General features: G+C 42.3%; 2 protein-coding genes across 3 annotated transcripts in view; both read right to left on the bottom strand.

The window, feature by feature from the left end:
• Window positions 1-310: 310 nt before the first annotated feature.
• MINAR1 (membrane integral NOTCH2 associated receptor 1) overlaps window positions 311-27,585 on the bottom strand; it is a gene marked incomplete at its 5' end in the record, with an annotated part of 36,043 nt that continues 8,768 nt past the window's right edge. The window contains 3 exons of one of the 2 annotated variants that reach the window (XM_081288716.1): window positions 311-1,862; window positions 6,896-7,150; window positions 11,287-13,634. In XM_081288716.1, coding sequence (XP_081144842.1) covers window positions 1,665-1,862; window positions 6,896-7,150; window positions 11,287-13,584 — 2,751 coding nt within the window. In that variant the 3' untranslated portion in view covers window positions 311-1,664. Of the gene's footprint in view, window positions 1,863-6,895; window positions 7,151-7,189; window positions 7,248-11,286; window positions 13,635-27,585 lie in introns of those variants that run through there. The other variant, XM_081288717.1, reaches the window with a different exon arrangement.
• Window positions 13,616-27,585, bottom strand: part of TMED3 (transmembrane p24 trafficking protein 3) — a 125,979-nt gene continuing 112,009 nt past the window's right edge. The window contains exon 4 of the mRNA XM_081288722.1: window positions 13,616-13,634. Coding sequence (XP_081144848.1) covers window position 13,634 — 1 coding nt within the window. The 3' untranslated portion in view covers window positions 13,616-13,633. The remainder of the gene's footprint in view (window positions 13,635-27,585) is intronic.

The following is a 27,585-nucleotide window of genomic DNA, read 5'->3' on the forward strand; positions in this document are numbered from 1 at the left end:
GGAGACCTCTAAAAATAAAGGCTCACTACAGTTGAGAGCATCCATCCCTCATTTGCTAACATCATAAAATGCACTGACTACCTCTTAATAGTGAACAGTAGAATTAGACACAGCAAGCTAAATATTATTGTAATTGTTTAGGATGAATGCTGGACTCCTATTGCTTTAAAAATTGAGATGCTTCCCAAGCCCCACTTGCAGGAATTTATCATACCATCCAGAGCAAAAATTTCTTACTATCCAAAAATTATGTATATACCACCTCGAGAAGAAAAGAATTTAAGGTTGCTTGCTTGGCAAGTTTTTGTTTTGTTTTGTTTTAACTCATAACAGGACATTAGAAGCAGATGTTGACAAGGATTCTTTCTGTCCAGTTATTGGCAAAGCACCATTCAGCAGGTGGAAACTTGAGATCAGACTCTAATGAAATCACAACAGCTTCTTATACACTGGAGAAAACCTTGCTCTCGAGTTACTTAACAGAGAAGACAATAAACAAAAGTTACGTATTTAGATAGACATGTAGATAGATAAATGGTTAAATAGATACTATTTTTTTTTTTGCACTGCTGACAAGTATTCAAAACTCTGGAGTAGGTGTTGGGGTAATTGAGAAGACCTCAGTGCCTTTATCATAGTATTGAACAAGCTTTCAAAATCTTTTTAAGCCATTGAAAATAGCTGATATGGATGGTGCATGGAAACCATGGTATAGAGTTAGAATGTCAAAGTGTCGCCATTTGTCTCTACTCCTCAAGGCACAAGGACAAGTTCCAAACTCTTCAAAGCAGAGTATATGGTATCACCAGGAGAGAGAAAGTCAAGGAGAAGAACCACTCGCCAGAGCAAAAGTGGTAGATCCTTTGGGGTGGCCACAATTTTCAAATATCGACCTTACACCATGAGCAAGCAGCTCCCCACACCATGGGTTGAGGACAGGAAGATCTCCTGGCCTGAACACCTCGGCCATTATGCAGAAAGGGCACACTTGGTGCCGTGCTGGCTTGGCAGGCCAGCTCCTTCCTACTCTGGGCACAAGGAAGAAGGTCTAGAATGTTCCCACGAAGATCTGCAATGCTGCAGACATTCTGTCACGGTGATGATAGAAGGGCAAGAATGCAAAGTCGGTAGCCCTTGATAAAAGTCAGCAGGGAAGTAAGATCCTGTGTGGACACACATCCTGTACTTCACCAGCAATGGTCTCAGAGCATTATTACGGAAAAATAGAACCCATCCCCTTTTTCTTTTCACTTTGCTATCACCCTCAGCTTCCCCCAGGGAGGCATGTATTAAATATACTATGTATAACTTATTCCAGGCCAAAAAACATCATCAAAATGGAAAGAATCCAATTCATCTTCCTTTTTTTATTTTTGCTTAGAATATTCACTTTGTATTCACTAATAGTCCATTACATTCTTTTGGTAGGAAAAGATATTGCACTTCTAAAAATGCATCAGAGTGTAAGTAAGTCAAAGCTAATAAGTAGGTAGATTTCTTTCTAGAGTTGTATATACCCTCTGAAGACCTCCTTCGGCATTTGCAGAAAAGTCTCCATGATTTCACCTCTGTTTCAGCAAACGGTTGTCGCACTGCTGCAAGCTCTTCAAACATGGAAGAAGTCATCAGTAGTCCTAAGTTTCATGAATGCAGTGACCACAGGCTCATGATTTCATCGTGCAGATGGGCACAACAATGACAAGGATGACCGTGCACGCAGCAGCAGTGATCAGAGCCGCGATCTTGCAGACCTTGGCACGTCTGAATTCAGCTTCTTTCCGTTTTAGTAATGAATCGTAGCCTGGAGTATAAATATCTTCCATCCAATATTCTAAGTTGTTCGGGTTTAAAGATTCTTGTGTCTAAAAGTGAAGAGAAGATGTTAGAAATAGGATGGATCCTTGATGTCAGGTCAAAGACATTCTGACAGTCGTCACTCCTGAAAGCACTGAAGATGTTGTTGCAGCTGGCAACTAGGTGTGACTGTCAGACACTGCTCCCCTGGCCTTGTGCCTGCCACCAGGGACTCAGCCCACATATCACAGAGGCACCAGCCCCTTTCTTACTGAAAATGCCATGTGGTTTTTGACACCGAGAAGCCCAAGGATCCTCTATCGACAAGCAAGCAAAATAGGGTCGGGAGAGACAAAACTCTAAACTTCAAGGGCATAAAACCAAGAGCAGGCTGTCCCCACTGCAAGGGGAAAAAGGAAAGTCACTGAAAAATATTCTCTACCAACAGGCTCTAGGAACAGACTTGCCTGAAGCAAGGCCGTCCTGTTACTCCAAGTCTTCCATTCCTAGAAGAGCTTCTACTGAAAATCAAAGGCACCTCCAAGATAAGCAGTTCAAAGAAAATGTAAAATATTTCAGTTCCAAACATTTGTCTGAGCAGGTCAGGCCACTGCTCAAAGTCAAGTTCTAGAGACTGTCCCCAACCCAGGCCTGTCTTGATGATGACCCTGGACTTGGTGCAGCTTCCCCCAAAGAGACACCCGCCACTGACATCTGTCTCCCAGTCTCCCCATGATTAATGAACTGTCTGCAGGAGAAATATCATATTTAACCTATATTGCTCATGAATCCTATTCCGTGTTGATGGTTATAATCTATTTCCGTGAAGAGAGGCAGTGTTCTCATTTTATGGCAAGCATTTAATAATGTGAGTGTCACATAAAAGCAACAACACATTGCAGTTCCAAGTGAGGTCACCTAAATCTCTGAAACACACATGAAATAATCATTTTAAAGATTTTTCTTGGATTGTTTAATGTTCATAAATACAGGCACATTATAATTCTCACACGCAGCGGATTGAAAAACAAACCTTTCAACACTTTAAAAAAAACTCAGTCGCACCATGTTGTTGATGGTATATTGATGATCCTAATGCGTGCTAGTAATCTTCTGCCTGCCCTCCTGATCTGTTCTTTGCTCTCTGGCTCCTTCTTCTGTGCCCCCAGGAGACTGTCCCATATTAATACATGATGGGGGCTCCCCTGCCCTCTAGCTCCCATGTGGGTTAAGTCAGAGGCCACAGGAGGAGAAAAAGGTGGAGGTGGAGGCATTTATTCCCCAGCTCCCTCCCTCCTGGGCTACAGTTTGGCAGCAATTCAGCTCCTACCAGCTCCAGCTCCCAGAGATGTCAGTCTTAGGGATTTCAGAAATAGTTCCCTGCCCTTGGCCTTCAGACCCAACAGTGGTAACAGCTTCTCCCGGGTGCTGGTCCTTGGGTGCTTCACCGGACCTCACTGGCCTCTATCCCTGCTCACACCACTGTGGTATCCTCTCCAGCCTCCCCTCGCCCCATGAAGCATGCCATCTGTTCTCTGTGGTGCTGGCAACCGGCTGCCATGTGCTCCTCAGGCTCCTCACTCTTCTGTTGCTACCCATCTTCTAGCACAGGCCCTACAGACTGGCCTGCAGGCCAGATCCAACCCACCACCTGTCTTTATACAGCCCTCCAACTCAGAATGCATTTTCTATCTTGAAATGGTTGCCGAAAATCAGAAGAAGAATGTTTCACGGTAAGTGAAAATTATATGAAATGCATATCTCAACATCCAAAAATAAAGTTTAGTTAGCACACAGCCAGGTCCATTCATTGACAAATTGTAGCTGCTTTTGAGCTGCAGTGGCAGAGGTGAGCAGTTGTGATAGCAACAGTAGGGCCCATGAAGCCCTAAGTATCTACTCTCTGGCCTCTGTGCTGGTACGTATTGTACAACATCACACAATGGAAAGAGAACGGGCTCCTTCCCCAGTGAGGCATAATATTTAAACACTGTGGTTGAATTTTTCAAGTTATCTGGATGGTAGAAGGCTGTGTTAGCCACTCAGGGTACCCATTATGAAAACCAGGAACTCTCAATGTGGGAAAAGTCCTTAAAATGTAGGTGCTCTGTCCAACCCTTTGCAAGAAATTCCTGCAACAGTGTCCCCTACTGGGATCCAGGAGCCTCTAAAGGCTGCCCTGCTCTGGCCATTAGAATGCATGTTCTTGGGCTTCGGCCAACCCCCTCCACATACACACATCTGCCCTCTGTGGACACCTGGGACAGGTCTGCTCTCCTTGGCAATAAAAGCCCTTCATTTGTTGAACAGAAACTCTAGAAGGAAGAGATGAACCCAAGATGGGTTGATTTTCCTGGAAGACTAGTCTGCCATGCTGTGAGGTGCTCATAAGGTTGGTGTGGTAGAGGCTGGACCCACAGCCATCCCTGCCTTGGCACCTTTAAGACAGGCTCAGGCCATTGCTGTTGAAACAACCTACTCTTCTTCCAATCTTCCCAGGGCTGCTCTGAAAGGTAAACAGACTATACAGGACACATCAGATTGTGTGCCTTGTTTCCGGCTCAGATAGAAGGAAATTGGCTTCCTTTCATAGCTATCTACGCTTTATTATGGACTAGCATCCTGCCTGTGAAATAAACTATTTTTAATTAGTTTTTTCAATAACTGCAAGCTGTAATGGCACTAAGTAGCAGAGAGGTAATACTGAGGGTCCCAGGGACGCAGGTGAGCGTCCTCAATTGTTAATTAGGCTGCCAAACACTGGAAGTAAAAACAGGTCCATTATGCCTTTGCCTACATCTGCAAGTGGGCACCACTGGACAACAAGGGACCCAAAGAAGATTGTCCAGATGCTAAAGCTGACCTAGGACAGTACCTGCATCTCTGCAAAGCAATGAAAACAAATCAGGTGATGTCTTTGCCTCCACCAAGCTCCTGATGCTTGCTCTGCTTGGCTGCAAACACCCTTGCAAAGCACTAAACTCTTTCTTCAGCTTGTGTGACTGAACGCTCTACCCTTTGCATTAATTAGTGTCACCTAAAGTACTGCAACCTGGACATCTATTTTATTATTTTTTTTATAATTTGTTTTTATACTTCTAAACATTGGCATTTTTGTTTGGGCGTGGTGGCCCACACCTGTAATTCCAGCAATTCAGAAGGCTGAGACAGGAGAAACACAGGTTCAAGGCCAGCCTCAGCAAGACCCTGTCTCAGAACTTTAAAAATTTTAAAAAGGAAAAGGACTGGAGATGTATCTCAGTGGGAAAATAACCTTGGGTTCAAAAATAAAATAATTTAATTAATTAATTAACATTGGCACACTAAAATTGCATATAATCGGAAGGCCTGTATCTTCTCATTCCCTCTCCCTAAACTTAAAAAAAAAAAAAAGTTTCTTAGTCTCATGCAATCATGATCATCTCCCTGGCACTGGTGAAATGTGGATTTTTCTACTGGTTTAGCCATTCACACCTCTGGGTTCTTTCTAAGCAGTGGCTTACTGTTGTTGAATATCTATAGATCGAGGTATAGCACTCATGGCAAAGCTGCATAGAGACCCACCTGCCAGGGAATCAATTCTTGTCTGACCTGCTTGTCAGCAGGAAGATGACAGGAAAAGTACTGTCCAAAAGGCATAGGTGACATGCAGTACACATGGAGTCATAACATGCATGAAGTAAGAAGGCTGAGAAGGTACTTGGGGGATGCTCCTCTACTCACTAACCTCACTTTCAGGATCTGACCAGAGCATCCCTCTCCCATAATTACATAATTTAGGGCCCCAGATACACAAATGTCATTGCAATCAATGTTTGTGACATGAAGATCCACTACACTCTTATCAACAGAAAAATGAAATGGCGCCAAGGTAAAAGAAGAGAAAGAACGGGAGACTTATTGCTGATGGTCCAGTGTGCTTTAGACTCGTCTGACCTGGGGCAAGCTGCCACCCTTCCTGGTGCCTCTATTTCCTCATTCCTAAACTGGAGAGAGTCTTACCAACTCCTGCCTCCACTGCGCCTGGATGAGAGACTGCTGTGAGAAGCACCAGGCGAAGCTGACGGATCCCAGCCTCCTTTACCCTCCATGCTGAATCTCCCAACGCTCTCCTTTTCAGTGTCTACTTAACTCGGTGGACTTTATCATATTATTTTCAGTTCTCACAGTGCCACCATAAGTTGGATATTATTATGCCCATGTCATAGATAGAAGGACCAATGCTGAAGCAGGTGAAAAGAACATTTCAGGTTACACGGTGAAGGCGCCCTGGCTTAGAACCCAGTGCTGCTGGAATACAAGTCTTCTCTGCACCATGCCGCCCCTCCTGCAGCCCTCTTTGATTTAGAACAAGGCCACTGCAGGAGAGTCTTGCTATATTGGCCTCTATAAACAGCTCTTGCCAAGTGCATGGTCATTCTGGATATGACGCACCCTTGGTGCTATGGCCTCGCTGCTCACAAAGCTAAGCCCACAGGTAGGGACGGTGTTTTCTTTGCTTCATGGTGATGTAGAGACACAGATAGATGTGGCGTGAATGAAACTAAGGTGGAGCTGCTCACCAAAATGAAAAGTGTGGCCAAAACCCAGCCCTGCCTGTGGGTGAACAAAAAACATGCCCTCTGGCCACAATGGCATTCACAGAGCTTCTGGGGATGGCTCTTACCTGGGGCTGCTCCATATGGAAACATAATCCATAGCTTGGCTCCCATAAATATGCTTATCCCACGTGCTACATATGGAAGGAGAAATCAGCTTGTATTTCATTAAACAGTTTGGCTCAGGTCTTGTGAGTCAAGATTAGAATCTGCACTTGGTCTTAAACGCATCATTAGCAAATCAGATGGCCAACAAATAAAAATAAAGCAAGCATCCCCACTGCTAAATGTTTCAAAACAACTACACAAAACAACAATCCCCCTTGTTAGAAAAAAAAAAGAATCTCCTCTGCTCTCTGATTTATTAGAATTCAGAATTTCCTAAGGGGGACCCAGGGAGTTGAAGGGTGAGGGAGTGGGCGGGTCTAAGCCATCCATGACCCATTCCTGCATCTGCCTGCACACTGCAGGGCTCCCCCCGCCCGGGAGCAGGAAAAGCTCACCTGCAGGTCCAGGGCTGTCAGCTTGCCCTTGTCGCCTGTGTTCCGTGCATACTCCTCAATGGTCCAAGAAGGCTGGCCCCGCTTCACCTCGGCCATCTCGGTCAGCCGCATGTCCGTGTACAGGGGGTTGCTCTTCATGTGGGCCTTGAGTGAGGTGGGGTAGGGGTGTGGGCTGAACACCTGCTCCACCAGGAAGCCATCTTTGGGCTGCTTGGGCAGTCGGTGCTGTGGGGGGATGTCATACTGCCTGTCAGCCTGCAGAGGGGCACAGAGAATTCCAGAAAAGCAGCACAGGGGCCATCAGATCTCAGGGTGCAGCTTCTTATCACATCCAGGTAGCAACATGTAGTTACTTAGGAACAAATAGAAAACATACCTGTATTGGGGACATTTCCTAGTAAAAGCTTCTGATTCTAATAGTATGAATACAACCTAATTTTTCCATGCCAAGTTCTTCAATCTGATCCTAACACCATCACTGCCATATTAACACCCATTGCACAGATAGAACAATGAAGCCCAGACTCGACCACCTGCCCCAGAACACACGGCTGGTATGGGTTAGGCCTGGGATTGACACCTAATCAACTGGCTCCAGAGAGTCCTTGTTGACTGCTGCACAGCAATGCCTCATCTTTCTTTTACCATTTTATAGCTGGAGTGAAAGATACAGGTCCTCCTTTCTAGGCACACTACTTGTCTGAAAAGGAAAGGCCAGGAAGAAAGCACATGTCGACTGCCTCTCTAGCAATTATCCCTGGTAGCCGGTGGTCCCTTTCAGAGGCATCTGCAGGCATTCAGGATAAGAGGATAGTCAGGGCAACAGGGTGAAGGTGTGAAGGTGCCTAACACAGCTCACCATCATTTATGTTCTCAGTCCAGGAAACATATCCCTGGACTGTTCTCAGTGGACCTGTTATAATGGAGAACTTCTGATGCTCTCTATTTCTACCTTCAATCCACAAAGATGTCATTTCCTCCAGGCAGCACTTCCTGACCCACCAAGACTGTGATAGCACCCAGGCATGTGACCTCACAGGATGTGCATAGACCTCTCAACCATCATTTGTCACATTGAACAATAACTGCCTGTTTATCCATCTGTCTCCACTGGACTGTGAGTTCCTTGAAGGCAGGCAATTGTTCACCTTGTAATCCTGAATCCAGCAAAATAGACACTGAGTAGAAGACAGTCCATCACTATTTGTGGAAGGGAGAGAAACCAATGATATGGAGTTGAGTTAGCAAAGAGTGTTGTGCATATAATTAACAGAAAAAGACTGGAGTAGAGGAGTGTAGTAAGAAGTAAGAGAAAGGGAATCAGGTTAATTGTCATGAGGGTGACATATCAGGTGTGACATGTGACATGTGATGAACAAATGTGAGTGCATTGCCCACATGCAAGGGGACCGACTGCCCACCTATCCGCAAATCCAGCCCATCGGCTCTTGCTCAAACACAGCTAGCAATTAGCTATTCCAACCCACCAAGGCTGTTACACGGAGATGAAGAGTGCAGGACAAACTCTGCTAAACCAAACAAGGAAGTGGGGTTCCCTCTTGTTTTCTATTTCCTCAAAGCCAAGACTCAGAAGAGTCTTCACTGATTTGACCTATTCTTCTAATTTCCATGACTTGACATTCATAGAGCCTCTACCACATGCAGGGCCCACACCAAGCTGAGGACTGGTGAAAATGGCAATAATGACAACCACAACAGCCACTGCAATCGTGATCACAGTTAACCAAGGGCTATGTGCCCAGTGCTAAAGGTGCATTATCTCATTCCATCTTCTCATTAATATCCTGAGGTTGTAACTATAGTTATCCCCATCATGCATGTGCAATCTCAGGTCAGAGGGGTTAAGAGACTGACCCAATGCTGCACAACTAGTAAGTGGTAGAACCAGAATCTGTACCTGTTGGCACTCCTAAGACAGGATGTTTAACTGACCATGTCTGTTCCTACCAATGAGGAGTTTATGTTTTAACTTGGCAATCCGTATATATACACAATATGTATGTTTTAGCCTATTACATCTGAACAAAGACTAGAGATCAAAGGCCACAAATAATCTAGGGAAGCTTCCAGATACCTATGAATTAAGATGCCATGAAGAGTGTGCAGGACTTAGATCAGCGCGGAGGAGGGGGTCAGATGTTTCTGATGGAGGAATCATTTGAAGAAAGTTTTGATGATAAAACAGGGCCTGGCCATTATAGATGCTCAATCAGTATTTGCTGAATGGGTGACTGGATGTGAGCATGGTGTTTTTGAGGAAAAATAGGTAGAATCATGGAGGTAGAATAGGCCTCAGGATGTAACAGAACCTTCCTGTGTGTGTGTGTGTGTGTGGTACATAAAGTCCACAAAGCCTCAAAACCTAAGTTTGAGACTTTTTGCTGAAGGAAAGGGGTACCAAGAAGCAGCTGGGAATAGCAGGCACCACGCAACCAGAGAGCAGAGTTTTGGAAAGTAAACACAGCAGTGGTCCATGATGTAGGACAGAAAGCAGAGAGTGGGCCCCCAAGCCCTAGGTGTGGGGTACTAAGAGCCTGGGTTGTGTGTGGGGTAAATGGAAAGGAAGGAAGAAATGTAGGAAATACCACAAGAGAATAATGCACAGGGCCTAGCAGCTCTACTGGATGTGAGTGAGGCAAAGAGGGAAGTCCAAGGTGAGCAAGGCCATTTTAGCTTTGATGATTGCATGAAATGGTGACCCAATACCCCCAGGAGGGAATCAGCAAGAAAGAACACTGGCTTTCAAGGAACACAAAAGTCTGATTTGAGACCTGTAGGTTTTGATATGTGGGCAAGTCATGTGGGGAACTGGCCTGCAGCAATTTGAGACCTGGGACCAAATTGAGAGCCCAGGCCAGTTAGCACCATCCTCAGCCCAGGGATGGTGAGAGCAGGTAGAAGAAAATAGGGTCACAGAGGCAACAAAATGAAGAAGGCTTTTGTGTGAGGCACATTTCAAATGGCTCTTCCTTGAGCTTGCGGCTATTCCTGTTGGTCAGGTGAAGCCTGGACGTTTAATGGATTGTAGGCGTGGCTAGTTCAGTTTGAATTAGCATTCCTAAGAAGTGCCTGACCACTTCAGACCTCTAAATAGCCACTTCAATGCTATCCAAGACCCAGGATTCTATAAACCTGGCTTAGCTAAGAGTCAAGGGCATTGGAACTAGAAGACAAGGACATGTCTGGGCATCTAGTCAGAGTAGCAGCATGGATCATCCTCTGGCCTTTCTCCAACACTATTCATGGAAAACAGATACAGAAAACTGGAGTGGTGACCAGTACTACCCAAGGCTTCTTTGGGGTCAGAAAAAATGGCTACTTAAATTTTTTCTTTCCCCCGTCTTTGGACCCTGAGAACCTCTTTAGGGCCCAGTTTTCCAAGCTTTTCTTTCTTTGTAACATTTTAGAATCTCAGCCTCCTCCTCTAGCTTAGCACATGTGCATCCCACACCATCCTCACTTCCTGTCCCTGGCAATCCTGTCCTCAGGGACCTCAGCAGGCTCTGTGGTCCGACCACTTACCTTAAGAAGCAGGGGAGGGAATGGAGACAAGGACAGACTGAAAATTATCACTTTGGCCAGAAATGGTTCTCTGGAACCCACTCAGAATGAACAGGAGTAGCCACAGGTGCCACTAGAAACAAGTCCCTCCTTACCACAGGGAATGAGAAAAAGACAGCATTCGAGTATATGTAACTGCACAGATTCCAGAGCTGATGAGGTGAAGTCTGAGATCAATATGCAAAAGCACTCATGCTCACATTGAAAGCACAGAACAATACAACTATGTAGGGAAAACCAACGGAAAAGGAAAGGGAGACACCATATTAAGAGTTGCTATTTTTGCATGGGGAACAATGAATCATTTTCTTATTTATCTTCTTACCAACATCTGTCTTACAATGACAGAATTCATGCTTTTGCAAAGGAACATCACGCGTGAAACAAAGTCCATAAAAAGGACACACATCAGCAAGCATATTTGCAAAGCATTTTCCTTGCTTGCCTGGCATGGGTCCTGCTGCTCCGAAAAGGACAGAAAGACATCCTTGGTGGCGCCTGTCTGCCCTGACACACCCCCGTTCTGTGAAAATCTGTTCTCACACCACCTGTCCAATATCCCAGCCACACTCTCTACTGCAGGCAACATCTCAGCGTGAGCACCACCTCGCTGACTGACAATTGGCCAAACAAACAGCCTGCCTTCTTGTCCTCTCTGTTCTAATGGGCCAAGCTTGCCAAACCTGGAAGGGTAAGTAGCACACAGAGGTGAGGCCTTTTTCTTGCTTTATGGAATATCCCGAGCTTGGAAATACAACCAGGGCTATGATAAAGCCGGTGCCAATTATGGGAACCTAAATTTCAGTTACCTCTTTAGATTTCCGATGCCAGTCCTTATTATCTCCTGGGCCTGCCTCTTTTATCTCCTCCTCATTGAGGCCCATGCGGTTGGTGTAGGTGATGGTACGCCAGTCTCTGGGCGAGTTGGAGATGCTGGCGATTTTGGATTCGGTGGCGCTGTTCTCCTCGGTCAGGGACCTGGAGGATGGCCTGGTGAAGAGGCTTTTTTTTAAGGCCTTGACGCGCAGGCTTTCGCTGTTGCTTCCGCTGGCATCCGAGCAGCACCAGTCCGTGCTGCTCTCCAGCTTGGGTCCATGGGAGCCACTGTGTGCACGGAACACCCGGGGAGAGGCGCTGTCATCCGAGGGGGCCTCGCTAGTCAAGGAGTTCAGATCGATCTGCACATTCACCTTCTCTGGCTGCTGCATCTTCTGATCCAGTTTATTTAGTTTTCCCAGGACCTGGGAGATTTCCTCTCGGACCCCCGACAGTGATTCCAGCTTCCGTTCAATTTCACCGATCCTGAGCACCAGTTTGCACACACTGGTCTTCAACTCATCTTCCGAGTGGTGGATGTTTTCGGGCCGGTTGCCCTTGTCTCCCTTGCTGTTGGGGACCCCATTGGAAATTTTGGTGAGGTTGTGCTCTGGGGAACTGTCACAGTCCGACTTATGAAGCTGAGACAAGGACCCGGTGCTGTTATAGCAGGACGACTGTATCACCCCCGTGGAACCACTGATGCTCATGTCGTCGAGGAACCGGAAAATATCACTGATATCGTCACTGACGATTTCAGAGTCGTCATCGGAGTGCTTCATGTGCCGGTCGCCGTACTTGCCCGGGCCAGAGGCGCACAAGTCTTTGCATTTCTTGGGTTCTAGGACGTGCTGCTCCGTCTGGGTGCCCACGCTACTGGTGTCTGAGCTGAGCTGTCCGCTGGTGCAGCTAATACTCTTGTCTTTAAACTTCTTGATGGCTTCGTGCTTCTCCAGGTCAACAGGGGATGAGATCTCTTTAGATTTGAGCCCATTTTGTTTCACCGCGTAGCCAATGGGGAGAATCGGCTGCTGATCCTTTGGCACCAAGTAAGTGGGGCGCCTGTCTGGGGCTGAAAAATTGGGGGTCTGGCTTCCGGGATTCGGGTAGCGTAGCTTTTCCTCGGAGGGATTTCTATTGAAAAAGGACCGTTCAAAGTCAGGAACTTCCTCTGTATTTAAGCTCCAGCTTTTGGCTGGCCACGGAGTCTGCTTACTGGGCTTCCCGGGACAGCGTCTGGTGTCCTGGGTTCCCATTACAGGAGTGGGTCCGAAATACGTAGATGCTTGAAGGTCATCTAGGCTTTCATGCTTTACGCGCCTTTTGTCAGGAACGGGGGAATACACTGGGTTCAGGTACTGGCTGTGGTAGGGCATCTCAAAGCTGTGATTAAAGAAAGGTGGCTTGTGGGACTCCTTTCGACTCTGGTGTTCCCCATGCTCAGCCTCTGCTTTGTTGGTAGGATCAACCAAACTAGGGGACACGGTCATAAGATTGTGAAAATCCTCTTTGAAGATGTTCCTTTTCTGGACACAAGACTGAACCACGAAGGGCTCCTCATTGGAGATGAAGGTCTCCTTGATGCTCTGACTGAGGGGCAGGGAGTCCTGGTCTGAAATGGACTCATTCTCAATGTTCATGGGGAAGTAGGTCCTTTGCATCTCACAGGGCTGAGGGCTGGCCACAGAGTATGGGGCCAGAGCCTGCAGCCTGTCCAGGGAAGCAGCCCGGTTTTTCACCTCTTTGCTGACACCCAACAAGAAGTTGGGCTCCGAGGCAGGGACAAACTGCGGGCAGTCCTTGCAATCCATCTTGCGGCACTTGGATGACTGCCGGGTGGGGTAGCCCCGGCTGAAGGGCCTCTCGCTCAGCTCACAGTTCAGGGGCTCACACTCAGCAGCGTTGCAGATCTCTGTGTCAGACCTGCATGATTCAAAGGACGCCTCCTTCTTGCGACCCTTTTGGCGACCAGTAGGCAGCTTTTCCTTAGCGGCGCCCCCATTCATTTGGATCAGGTTGAATATGGTCACGATGTCTGCTGCCACCATGATTTTCTTGGATTGCTGGTTATTCACAGTGCATTTCATCTTGTCTTTGAATAATGTGGCTGGAAAATTGGGATCGAGACAAGCAGTGTAGAAGAGCACGCTTCTCAGTTTGGCAAGTTGCGACAGATCAAACCGGGCACACAGTGATTTGCACAGGTCCTGATAGGAAACGGTATTTTGCTTGCTGTCCAGTTCCTCCAAGATCTTCACCAAGAAGAGGGAAGTCTCCTGATTGGTCTCCATGATTTAGAATTTCGAAACCTCACTGATGATAGGGAAGCTTCAGGTCAGTTCTACAGGGACGACATTGGAAAAGAGAGGGAGGGAAAGAAGATTATAAACACCAGTGGAACCTTAAGTTCAGCTTGTTATGAACCACTTAAAGAAATACAAAGGAAAACATTTTAATGACTAAACAGTGTATCAAAGGCTTTAAAACTATTCATAGTAATTCCCTTCCCAGGAATCTACCTTAAAGAAATGATCAATGGCAACAATTATGAAAAAAGATGTTCACTTCCAGGGTTTTTACATGGTGAAAAAAATTTAAAAAATCCTAAATATCCAAATAATAGGAAATATAGGAATACAACAGGTTATGATATACAATGAAATTTTACAAACACTAAAATTACACCCTATAATGGAACACTATTCATTAGTAGGAAAAGAACAAACTTCTAGTACATGCCATGACATGGATGATTCATGGAGTGAAAGAACCCAGAGTCAAAAGGCTACATACTATATTATACTATATGATTCCGTTATAATGAACTCTGGAAAATAGATCAGTGGTTGCCAGGGGCTGGATGTAAGGGGAGGGGTTGACCTTGAAGATGCACAGAGAAATTTTCCAGAATGATGGACCTGTTCTACATCTTGGTGGTGGTGGCAGTGGTTATGTGACTATATGCATTTGTCAAAACTCATGGAACTAAACACTAAAAAGTGTGAATCTCACTATATGTAAATGGTACCTTAACTTAAAAATGACATAAAACTTTGATTGGCAAAAGAAAACTGTGGTACAATATTGAGTGAAAAAATATGGAAATAAATATGTACATAGAAAGATCTTAATGATATAAAGTTATATGTTCCTAAAAGTGACAATGAAAGTGCATTTAAATGTTAATAGTCATTAAGTTTGAACTTTAAATATACTTTTTTTCCCTAAATTAGTAATCTCTTTTCCAATATTTTATCATGCAAATTTTCAAACATGCAGCAAAGTTGAAAGAGTTTTATAGTAAACACTGATATACCCACCATCTGGATTCTACAATTAACATTTTAATATATTTGCTTGATCATATATCTACCCATCTATCCATCATCAAGCCACCTTATTTTTTATGTACTTTAAAGCAAATTGCAGACATCTGTACATTTCCCCCTAAATACTTTGTCATGCACATCATTACCTCAAGTTCAATAACTGTTTAGTTTTCCTTTGCATATAATGAAGATCACAAATTATCAAGTATGCATCAGTTGAAGTTTTGACAGATATGCCTGTGCACTAACCAACACCTCCAGAAAGAAGATGTAAAATGTTCTTATTACTCCAAAAAAGTTCCCTCATACCCTTTCCTGTTCAGTCACTGTTCATTATTTATAAGTGATATGTTATTTGTTCCTTGTAATTCCCCATCCTTTCTAAAATTCTTACAATATACACATACTATTTTGCAGTTGCCAAACAATAACGAATCTTACTTTGGAATGGAATGGAAAAGCCATATTAACTGATGTGGGATGAGAAAATTAAATACATCAAATCAAACGTTTAACAAAATTTCATAGGAGAAGGTGAAATTCCTCATTTATAAACATGGACACAGCTTTTGCAATTCCTGAGGACACAATGAATTACATAATGCATTACTTCCCTGATCCACACTACTTAGACAAGGTGATTTGATAATCGACTTATTGATTTTAAAGCTGACCCAGTCTGTGGGGCCCAGCCCATTTTCTAGGGGAACAGTGCATTTTCTTCAGATTAAATTGTAGCAGCTTGAGGCAATGGGCTCTCTCTCCACCCCAAGGGCAGCTCCTCTAAACAGGCTTTTATAAACATTAGCTTGGTCTCACTCATGAATGTTGAGGGATATGCATAGATCTGTGGCTTACATTTTCCAGTATAGAAAAAGGAATGAAACCCAGACAAGTTCTGTTCCTGCCCAGAATAAGTCAATGGGAATCCCACTTCTCCCACTCAGTGCCCCTGCCCTGCCCAGCCTTCAGCTGCATCTTATTAAAGCATTCTGTGTCAGGATGTTCTGGCTTGCTAAAGGTGGGGACAACCTGTAATGCTTGAATTTCAAGTAAATAAATGGATTTAAATATCAGAGCAGAGGACAAATGAATGCAATTTAGAGAACAGCAACACATGCATATCATATTGTATGGTTGTGGTCATACAAAGCACTTTCCTAGCTACATTTTTCTTTAATCCCTGTAACTACCTTCAGAAGCCTCTTCATTTTTGCTATTTCCACCATGTGGCCAATGCAATGGTTTCATTAATGAGGTTCTTGGCATAAAAGTTAGTTAGCGAGATCAAAATAAAACACACAGACTCAGTTACCTTATTTCTATTGCCAGGTCCGAGTCGGCTCCCCTCTCTGGTTCCCACCTCTAACCGCCCAGCAGGGCAGCAAGGATTACTCAGGGCTAGCAGGAGAGAGAGAGGGAACACGCCTGGAAGTAGCTTTTTATTGGGGAACAAGAGATTCAGGGGAGAATTCCATCCAATGAAGGTTGAGGGGGGACCGCATTCCAAGGTCAGGGTCAGTGATTGGGCCCCCGGGGTCAGTGGTCAGTCACACCCCCACACGGACAGGTTCTCTCATCAGGAAAGGGTCGGGAAAGCTTCGACAGAGCCAAAGCGCCTCAGACCCTTAACGGGAGCCACCCAATCACGTGTCAGAAATGGCTTCCCACAGCTATTACTTTTTGACAGATGAGGAAACAGGCTTCAGGAACTTAAGGGTCTGGTAGCATCTGGAAGCAACAAGATCTAAAGCCAGGGTTGTCAGCTAGCTCCATGCCCTGCCCCATCATGTGCCTCCCAAGAAAGCCCAGGACTTTGCCATCTCAAATTTCATGCCTACTTTGCATGTCTATAAAGAATTATTGATCCCAGATTTAAAAAAAAAAAAAAAAACTACTTGGGGACTGGGATGTAGCTCAGTGGTAGAGCGCTTGCCTCACACACGTGAGGGCCTGGGTTGGATCCTCAATACCACATAAAAGTAAATAAATAAAAATAAAGACATTGTGTCCATCTACAACTAAAAAAAGATTTAAAAAAAAAATTTAAAAAGAACTATTTTAGGAAACCAAGGCTCAATGTCTCCTGAAGTGAATAATGGAAATACAAACACTGTATGAGGCCTAAGTCACTTTTGTCAAAGTTGAAGGTAAAGAGGGGACAGGAAAGATGGTGGATGAGATGGACATCATTACCCTAGGTACATGTATGACTGCACATATGGTGCGATGCTGCATGGTGTACAACCAAAGAAATGAAAAGTTCTGCAACGGTGCACAATGAATCAAAATGCATTCTGCTGTCATATATACCTAATAAAAATAAATTAATTGATTAATTTAAAAAAGTGAAGGTAGGGAATCTATGGATGAAAACAGGTACATGGACACAGGTACTGTGTAGGTGCACATGATGTGGTCCGCCATCAGAGAAACTCCACACAGACCTGCTACACTATACCAATATATGCAAGGAGGAATAGGAGCAAAGAAAGAATGCATTGAAAAATAAGCTTCCAGGTTCTCTAGCAGAATAATAGACTCAGCCTGCAGCAGGCAGCCATGGGTGGGCTACCTCATTTGACCACACAAACACCTCTCTGCAGATGAGGAAATTGAGGAACTGGGCGATCCAGAGTCCAACACTGGATCAGGGACCTGATGTCTTCTGGTACTGTTTGAAGAGCACAAGGCTCAACCTTATACTAAGGGTAGGTAAAGTGTCCACCACTGAGGGACAGTAGTGAATGGGGGAGGCCTCTTTGGACTGACCTACTATGTGAGATCAGCTTTGGAAAATGACTCCGTTGTATACAAAGAGCAAGACACACTTGCCTAAAACACAAATTTGGCCTCTCCACTATTACATTTTTGACTTCTTGAATCACATGCTTCCAGGGACCCTCATTAGACCCGTGAGTTACTGCCTGTGTCTGTATTATGCACCACCTCAGAGGGAAAATAACAAGTTGGCTGTGGGACTCATTATCCAGCTTTTTATTAAATAAGAAGAAAGCTCATGAGCTGATTCCATGGGGAAAATTTGAAAGTGGCTCAACACACATGACGCCAAGCCCGGCCTGGCTTCCCCCATGGTCTTTAGCACCCGCCCCGTGCACTGGCCTCAGGTCTCCTTGAAGGTTCTGGAAGCATTCAGCCTCACAGAACCTTTTCTGTGCATCCAGTATGGGCATGGCACTGTGCTAGGCACAGCTTAAAAAAGGTAAGGGAGCTGCCCTCACAGAGCTCATGATCTCAGAGAAGAAAATGACTTTTATGATCAGGGCTGGATGGAGCCCAGCCTGAGTCCTTTGTTTTATGGATAAGAAAAGTGGGGCCAAGAAAAGAGACATGGCGTTTTAAAGGCACATGTGGGGGGCTGGGGATGTGGCTCAAGCAGTAGCGCGCTCGCCTGGCATGCGTGCGGCCCGGGTTCGATCCTCAGCACCACATACCAACAAAGATGTTGTGTCCAACAAGAACTAAAATAAATAAATAAATATTAAAAAATAAATAAATAAAAATAAAGGCACATGTGGGATTAGTGGCAGAATGGGTCTTAGTAGCCAGGTCTTCTGTCACCTAGCCTGTTTTCTCAAATGGTCATGCAAAATGCCAGAGTTCATTGATGAGGACCAAGGAGCTTAAACAAGGGACCAGGACCCCAGTTGGGGGTGATGGAGTCCAGCCCGGAGGAAAGGAAAGGTGCCATCTACAATGACCTCAAAGCTGAAGAGGAGGTGAATGTTTGAGGGTACAGGGTAAGGGGACAAAGGGGATGTTCCAGGCAGGAGGCTGAAGGTGCAGGGGAGCAGGGTGGAGTCTGTGTGTTTGGTCAGAATGGAGAGAGGGAGGTGGAGCTGGACACATGAATGGTATTTAGATAGGGCTTGCTACGATCTGACTGTGTCCCCTCCAAAATTCAGGGGTTACCAATGTGACAGTATTAGGAGGTGAGCTATGAAGAGGTAACTAGACCATAAGGGCTCCTTGCTCATGGGAGGGACTGAGGCCCTTATCAAAGGATTCATGCAGCATGAGGCTTGCTAGCTCTTCCACTATCTGCCACGTGAGGGTGCAGTGAGAAAGCCCTCTCCAGATAGCAGAAGCGGGTGCCTTGACAGTGGGCTTCTAGCTTCCAGAACTATGAGGAATAAACTTTTTTGTTGTTTATAAATGATCCAGTCTCAGGTATTCTGTTATAGCAGCACAAATAGAGTAATGAATTCTGAGTGAGGAGTTTGGACTCAATTCTATAGGCAACTGGAGTCAGGGCAGAGGTCTGGGTGAAGCAACCCAGCCTACAGGATATACCGACTGGGATTCACATTATCTTCTCCTTTTCTAAACCTCTGCACATGCACAGCCAAGGTGAGAAATCCAGGATGGTCTAAATCCTGAGCCATGGATATTTCCACAAACAATAGTCTGTAGCTTTGGGAAGGGCAGGAGTTGAATGCTTTCCCATTATCCTGGGGCACCTTTCTCATTTCTCATGCCACATTCCCACAATGATAAATGGTGTTGCTGTCCAGCCTACAAGGCTAAAATGAATGTCCACCCTTTCACCACCTTATGCATTTTTAATTGCTCAAACTGTTGACATTTGATGTTAAAGAAGAAGAAAGAGATGATGGGGGATATAAAATTTGTAGGATTGCCATTTGAATCTTTGGACAAATATAAGCTCCCTGAATTTCATTTCTATCAACTCCCTTAAAGCTTTAATCTTCCTTTCTGACACTAACAACCCAGAAATCTGATGACAGTGAATGATATAAACCTTAAACTGGATCAGCAAGACTTGGTTATGGAGTATTCTTAATAAAGCTCACCCATATGCCATAATGCATTGATCTTTCAAAAACCAAAATTAAGTGCTGAGATGTAACGTGGCCATAATGTTCTTACTTCATGTTAGCACAGTGAGGGAGAATTTATCTGTAGCACTTATATGATTTCTGGAGTGGTTGTCCTGCTTATTGTTCTGAATTTTGTGGTCTTTATTTCCAGGATGGGAAATGTTACTGTGATTTAATGAAACTATGGATTCAGTGAAACTGTAAAAGGTTGGTATCCATCTAGGAATCTGAACTGGTAACCTAGAATTTCTACATTCTTTATGTCATCTCAAATAAAATCTCATACTGAAGGGAGAGTTCTTTCCAACCCAGAGGCAGCTTGTTCTCCACAAAAACTACTAAGAAGACATACATCAAGGAGTTGGGGAGGGGACTACACTCTTGTTTGCTGAGGGTATCCCTGCAGAGCTCAACTCTTTATTAAGAAATGAAGAAATTACAAGGCAATTTCCAGATCTGACAAGGAGGTATCCTCAGAAAATGTGTTGGGCTGAGGATGTGGCTCAAGCGGTAGCGCGCTCGCCTGGCATGTGTGCGGCCCAGGTTAGATCCTCAGCACCACATACAAACAAAGATGTTGTGTCCACCGAAAACTAAAAAATAAATATTAAAATTCTCTCTCTCTCTCTCTCTCTCTCTCTCTCTCTCTCTCTCTCTTAAAAAAAAAGAAAATGTGTGTGTGTGGGGACACCCATTACAAACACCTAGAAATGCTGGATAGAGTGCTTCCCCCCACCCTTAACATGCATAGCTAAGATTGCAAGAGGGCAAAATAAATGTCCAGGTGTCAAAAACAGGGAAAGGATAAGAAATCACAAAAGTAGGCAGGAGAACTGATGTTGAGCTTCCCTGGAGGGAAAGGGAGAGTCTTACTAAGGAGAAGGAGAAGAATCCCCTCTCCATGAGAAGGAGGGTGGGAACACAGATTCTGCATAAAGTTGGGACCCTTGAAGGACTACTCCCTAATTCTAATTGAAAGAATGAAATAGAAGAAAATCTGCTTATTAGTTCCAGAAACAAGGACACTCATCAACTTCTGCCTGGGCTCTATAGTCAATAAAGTAAAAAAGTTACTCCTTGGAAATATAAAGCAAGGGCAATGTCTTAAATATGTCAGGGCCCATAGTTTTGTTGTCACAGGATAAAAGAACTCTTGAGCTAAGAAATTAGCTATAAAAATTGGTTCCATTCTAATAATGTCTGTGGGTGCAAGAAGAAACAAGTGCTATACTGCTGTGGACAGTCTATGTGACAGAGGAAAAATAAAAGCCCTACACTAAAGTTGAATTATCTTTCTAGAAATAACAACACACAAGAGAAAATGCCCCACAATGAGTAAGAATTCAGAAGACACAAAATAACCAGAAGGATTAGAAGTTTAAGAATTTCACAAAAGTGAACCACAATCTAAAAATGGTATGAAGATGTTTAAAATAAGTAAAAACATAAGTAGTAAGTCTAAATAAGACACTGGGGAAAAAAAAAACGACAACATAGATTTGGAAAGGAACTAGATAGTTCTTGTAGAAAAAAACGATGATCGAAGTAAAAAACAGAACGCACAGATTCAATAACAGATTTAAGTGAAGAAAAAAATAGTGAACTGAGAGAGAGATTTAAGGGAATTCAGCAGAATCCAGCACACAAAGATAAATGATATGAAATCAGGGTTAGGAGACATAAGCACAGAAGAAGTTTCTTCAAATGTCTGATAGGAATTCCAGGAAAGATAAAAGAGAATAACAGAAAGACAATAATCAAAAAGATAATGTCTAAGAATGTTCCAGAATGAACCTTCAAATTCAAGGCGAAACATGAGCTATTAAGACATATAAAAATGAACTCACCCTTAGATACCTAAACACATCATATTAAAACTGAAGAATTCCAGAAACTAAAAGAAAACTTTGCCCAAAAATGTGTACTCGGAAAAGATATTCCTTAAAGAATGAAATTAAAGAAAAGTACACATAGGGATAAACATCTTTATATAGTGCTAAAGAAAAGTAACATATACTTCATTATTCTATTACCAGATAAAATGTTTCTCAGGAATAAAAGTTGAACTTTTTTCAGGTATAGAGGTGATTTCTCATATTCCTTACCATAAAAGCTATAAATTAGCCTGTTCAAAGGGAAAGTGAATCCGGAGAAAAGAAACTAGTGCACATATAGTTAATTTTTATCATATGTCAACTGTGTAAAACTACTGATGACTAATTTTGCAGGTAAAATAGGAGAGGAAGTGATGAGGATCAAATTGTTTTTATGAAACTCCTTATATTATCTGGAGAAGGAAAGAGATGATAAATAAATTCAGCTAATACATCAATTAAAATGTATGTTGGGAAAAAGTATGGGAAACCCCAAGAACAGGAAGAAATTGTTGGACTTCTAAAGCAGCATAGATAAAACAGGGGAATAAATAAGAGCCTACTCTAGGACAGAGTAGGAAAGAAGAGAAAAGCAAAGACAAAGTAGGACCAATAAAAATCAATAAGATGACAGAGTGTTTCCAAGTACATTTTATGACAATAGATGAAAACTTTATAAACTTATCAGTTAAAAACAATGACTTCCAAACTAGAATTTTAAAAATTACAACAAAATGCAGCCAAACACTCCTATAAGAGGTATACACAGCAATTAGAAAAATACAAATCAAAACTACTCTAAGACTTCATCTCACTCCAGTCAGAAGGGCAGCTATTAAGAATACAAACAACAGTAAGTGTTGGAGAGGATGTGGGGGAAAAGGCACATTCACACATTGCTGGTGGGACTGCAAATTGGTACAACCAATATGGAAAGCAGTATGGAGAATCTTTGAAAAATCTGCAATGGAACCACCATTTGACCCAGCTATCCCTCTCCTCAGTCTATACCCAAAGGACTTAAAACAGCATACTACAGGGACACAACCACATCAATGTTTATAGCAGCACAATTCACAATAGCTAAACTGTGGAACCAACCTAGATGCCCTTCAGTAGATGAATGGATAAAGAAAATGTGGTATATATACACAATGGAATATTATTCAGCATTAAAAGCAAACAAAATCATGGCATTTGCAGGTTAATGCAAGGAGACAGAGAATATAATGCTAAATGAAATTAGCCAATCCCAAAAAAACAAATGCTGAATGATTTCTCTAATTTAAGGCTGCTGGTTCATAATGTGCTGTGGGGGGTTGGGGGGAGGATTAAATGAACTCTAGATAGAGCAAAAGGGAAAAAGGAAAGGAGGGAAAGGGAGGGGGCATAGGGTAGTGGTCATCACTACCCTAAGTACATGTATGACACGAAGGATGTGACTCTACTTTGTGTACAACCAGAGATATGAAAAATTGTGCTCTATATATGTAATATGAATTGTAATGCATTCTGTTGTCATATATAACAAATTAAAATTTAGAAGTTCAAAAAAATTTTAAAAAATAAAGAAAGTATAATAAAGATATTGTGTCTGGGACATCTTTTAAAAAAAAACACTATCACATAAACAGTGAAAGTAAAGTAAAAAGATGAAATGAGATATATCCGTCAAAACCAAATAAGAACCAGGCATGGTGGCATATGCCTGTAATACCAGCAGCTCAAGAGGCTGAGGCATGAGGATCCCAAGTTCAAAGCCAGCCTCAGCAACTCGGTGGGGCTCTAGGCAACTTAGAGAGACCCTGTCTCCAAATAAATAAATTTTCTTAGAAAACAGCTGGGGATGTGGCTCAGTGGTTAAGTGCCCCTGGGTTCAATCCTTGGTTCAAAAATAAATAAGAAAACATTTAGTATGTGTTGTAGATAGCATGGCATAGCAGTTAAAAGTCGCAGGCTCCGTTTGGATCCAAGTTCTCCCACCCTTAGGGTATGTGATGAGAGCAAGTTATCCGTTGCTGTGAACTTCACAGTTTCCTTATCTTCAAAATGCGGGTGGTAATAGCATTTATTTTAATTAGTTATTTTATATAAAGTACAGTGCTTAGTATACAGTAAGTACTAAGTGTGAGCTATAACTATTGTTATAGTAACATAAATTTAAAAGAGTTTAAGGTTAAAAAAAAGTATTAGGGACACAGAGAATTATTACAAAAATGATAAAAGGAAAAATTCACCTGGAAAACAAAACAATTCTGTACCTGTAGGCACTCTAATATAGCCTTAAAAATATTTGAAGCAAAAATTGACAGAATGTATAGGAAACACATCAAACTTATAATCATATTTAGAGACTTTAACATACCTTTCTCAAAAAAATGAAGGATCAAGCAAAGAAAAAATATTGTTTGTGGTAAAATATTAGAATACCACCATTAACAAATATGATCTATCACACACAGAGAACACTGGAACCCCCTCCCCCAAATACAGTTCTTCTTTTAAATGGCCATCGGTAGAGTTGAGCAAGCAGATTGGGGGAGGGAGGAGGGAAAGTACTGAGAGAATGAGATGGATCAAATTATGTATGTGCATGTATAAATATGGCATAATGAATTCCACTATTATGTATAATTATAATGCACCAATAAAAATTAAATACAAACAAGTTACTAAATTTACAATTTCCTACTTATACATTCCTGGAACATGAGTAATTTTCATTTTTGAAATTGATGTTCATTAAAATTCAAATGAAAAACTCCTAAAACTGTAAATTGCCTTATTGTATAGGAAGAACTAAAGTTATTTCTTTTAAAGTAAAGTTGGCCACATATTTTGAACCAAAAATGTTTCAAAAAATACCAGTGAATTCTCTCATCCTGTAGAGAATTTTTTTACAATAAAGCAGTGAAATTAGCAAATGTATCCCCAAAAACATCTCCTAAGCACATAGGTCTAAATAATCTATAGGTCGAAAAAGAAATCAAGGTAGAAATTAGAATAAAATTATCATTAAACGCAATGAAAATACTATGTATCAAAACTTGTGAGGCATATCTAAAGCTGTCCTTATGGAAGATTTATAGTGATAAATACAAATATTGGATTAAAAGTTTGAAAAGCAATGAGCCAAGTATGGCATTCTACAATTAGGGGGGGGGGGAAATCAGCATAGTAAATACAAAGAAAAGTAGAAGAAACAAATAAGAGCAAAAAACCCAGTTAAGTAGGAAACAAACATTATCATCCTCAAAACCTAAATAAACTGGTTTCTTTGAAATGACAAATGAAATTAGAAAACCCCTGGCAATAATGATGAAAAAAAAAGATAGAGAGACAGGAATAAACAATAACAACGCTGAAACTGGTAATGTTTAAGGAAAACTTACTACGTACTAAGTACTTTATTAACTTATTCAATCTTTATAAAATAGGAACTAAAATGATCCTAATTTATGGTGGAGTTCACTCCAGCAGGTGAGTCACAGAGCTAGTACATGGGTAAACTAGACCCAAACTATACAGCCCAAGTTCAGAGTCCACAGCATCATGTGCTACAGCCCTTCAAAAAATTAAGAATGAAAAATAGTACAAAGTCACAGATTCAAAACACAGGTTTTGTTTGAAAGTTTAATAACACCAAGTATTGGTGGAGATACAAGCAGATTTTGTCATACACTTCTGATGGAAGAGGACATTGGGAGAATCACTTAGGAGAGTAATTCAGCAATATGAATAATTCAAGCTAAGCCAATCATACTGTCCTCCAAATCCACTTTAGGTATTTTCCCCAGATAAACACTCTCATGGGTCATGAGCTTGGGCTTGCTCATGCCATTGATATTTTACAGCAACTAATATGAATGAATTTATTTAGAATAAATTTGAGGATAAACCTCCCAAATATAAAAATGTATGGATAAAGGAAGTTGCAAATTAATCTACCACATCAATAATGTAACTTGAAATAAAAGAAACATTGTTTAGTGGTCCATGCATTAAAAAGAACGTATTAAAAACATGGAGATGAAATACACCAGGTTTGGGACAGTGGTTTCCTGGAGGGGGAAGGAAAGATGTGGTGCGAGGCCCAAAATTAAGGCCCACTGTTCTGTGCCACCTTGACACCCGGTGGAACTGTAAGCAGGGGCCTGAGGGGCACCACAAGTTCCCACTCTGCTTCCAGGTAAGGCTCCCCAGCCAAGCCACCCTTCTAAACAAGGGACCAGGCACAGTTCCTACTTACCCCTGAGGAGCAGGTTTTGGTTCCCTCCCAGCCATCACAAATATTCAAACAAGCTCATCCCATCCTCCTATGGGAACCAGAGGTCACCTTACCCTCTTGGTACTCTAAAGCCTGCCTCCCACAGCCCACGTTCGCTCACTCTACTGCCAAGTGGCCCCGTAGCAAGCAGCGCTCACACCAGACTGACCACAGGTCACTGATAAATCAAGTCAGGTGCCACGTGTTCAGCCACCCTGTAATAGGGCGGGAATCCTCCCTTACCTAGGGGGTGAACTGCAGGTGATTAACCAAAGGAGTGCCAGGTGGCAGGTCAACTAAAACATGGTCTTTTTTCTCACTTATTTGCTTTTACTGAGACCTATCAAAAGTGGAATAAGCAGAAATTTTTCATAAACACAGCTGTAGCAGGACAGTAGCCACTAAGAAAATTGACAGTGCTGTTCTTTGTTGTCATTTTAGCTTTGCTGTTTTTATTCTTTTCTTCCTTTCTATGCGTAGAGGCCCTTCATGTTGGGGGATATGCTAAGCAATTGTTTATTTTAAGTTAATTCATTGACAACTGGTCAAAATGGCAATGTTTTTGAACAGCCAAAGATTAAAACTTACTACAAAGTACCTATAATTTATTAACAAATAAATCAGTGGGATTGGAGGACAAGAAGCAGATGCAGACGTAGATCAGGGTTTCAATATAAAAGGAAGGTAGAATTGCAAGTCAATGAGAGAATAACGTTTTTTTCCATAAACATAAATGTTTTGATTGGTTTATTGGTTGAGTATCATTGAAAGCATCAGTTCATCGATTGGTTAAAAAAATTAAGTTGGCCCTCACTACTTTCCATATACAAAAGCTGAAATCTAAAGAAGATTGGAGTCAAGATTTAGATTATCTGAGGCTCTGAAAGAGTTTTCCACACATAATCCAAAAAGTTGGAATCAAGAAGAAAACGATTGATCCATTTGGGTCCATGAAAGTGACTCACCAGGGCAATGAACATCATAAAATCTGAAAAAGACAGAAAGCAGAAACTTCTTGATTCTAATTGAAAGCCCTTAAAAATGAATAAGAAAGAAGGAACAACTCAAAAGAAAAATGTCCAAGGAAAGGCAAAGAAAAGTGCAGCATCATAATAAATAAAGCAAACTATAACAGGCCTTTGTTTCATTACTTTGTTATTTACAAATCTAAAAGAAAATGAAATTATTTTCTTTCTGAAGTAGAAAAGCACTAAATACCATGAGGTTTGCACCTAATGCTTGGTTTGGATAGTTGCCCCCAACACCCATGGATTAAAGGGCTGATTGCTAGTCTATGGTGCTCTTGGGAGTGGTAGGAACTTTAGGAGGTAGAGGCTAGTGGAAGTCAGATCACTGGGGACATGCCACTGACAGGGATATGGGACTCTGGACTGTCCTTCCTCCATCTTTTTTGATTCTAGGCCACCGTAAGGCAAAGAGGCCTCTTTTGCTATGCACTCCTGCCATGACTTACTGTACCACCACAGGGCCAAGCAGCGATGGACTGATACCTCTGAAACCATGAGCAAAGTAAACCTTTCCTGTTATTCATCTAAATATATCAGGTATTTTGTCACAGTAATGTAAAGCTAATATACCTACTATTATTTATGACTCACGTAATAATATATTGATTATGGTATTTATAATCAGTACTGTTGACATTGGATAAGAAGCAAGCTCATACTCCTGTTAGTGGGAAAAGTAGGCATTCCCATATATTATTGAAAAAAAAGACAATTGTCTAACTTTTACAGGAAGTAACCAGCCATAAAACTTGCAAATATGCACATCCTTTAAATGAAGGAAAATCACACTTCTAAGTATTCACCTAAAGGAAATAATCAAATAAGTGCAAAACATGCAACAAATATATTCTCTTCAATGTTGTTTAAAACAAGAAAAAAATCAGCAATAACCTTTCTATGCAACAATTGACTATATAAAACTATACTACATT

This window comes from Spermophilus citellus (genome assembly GCF_964194105.1).
Source record: "Spermophilus citellus genome assembly, chromosome: 4".
NCBI classification, from domain to species: Eukaryota; Metazoa; Chordata; class Mammalia; order Rodentia; family Sciuridae; genus Spermophilus; species Spermophilus citellus.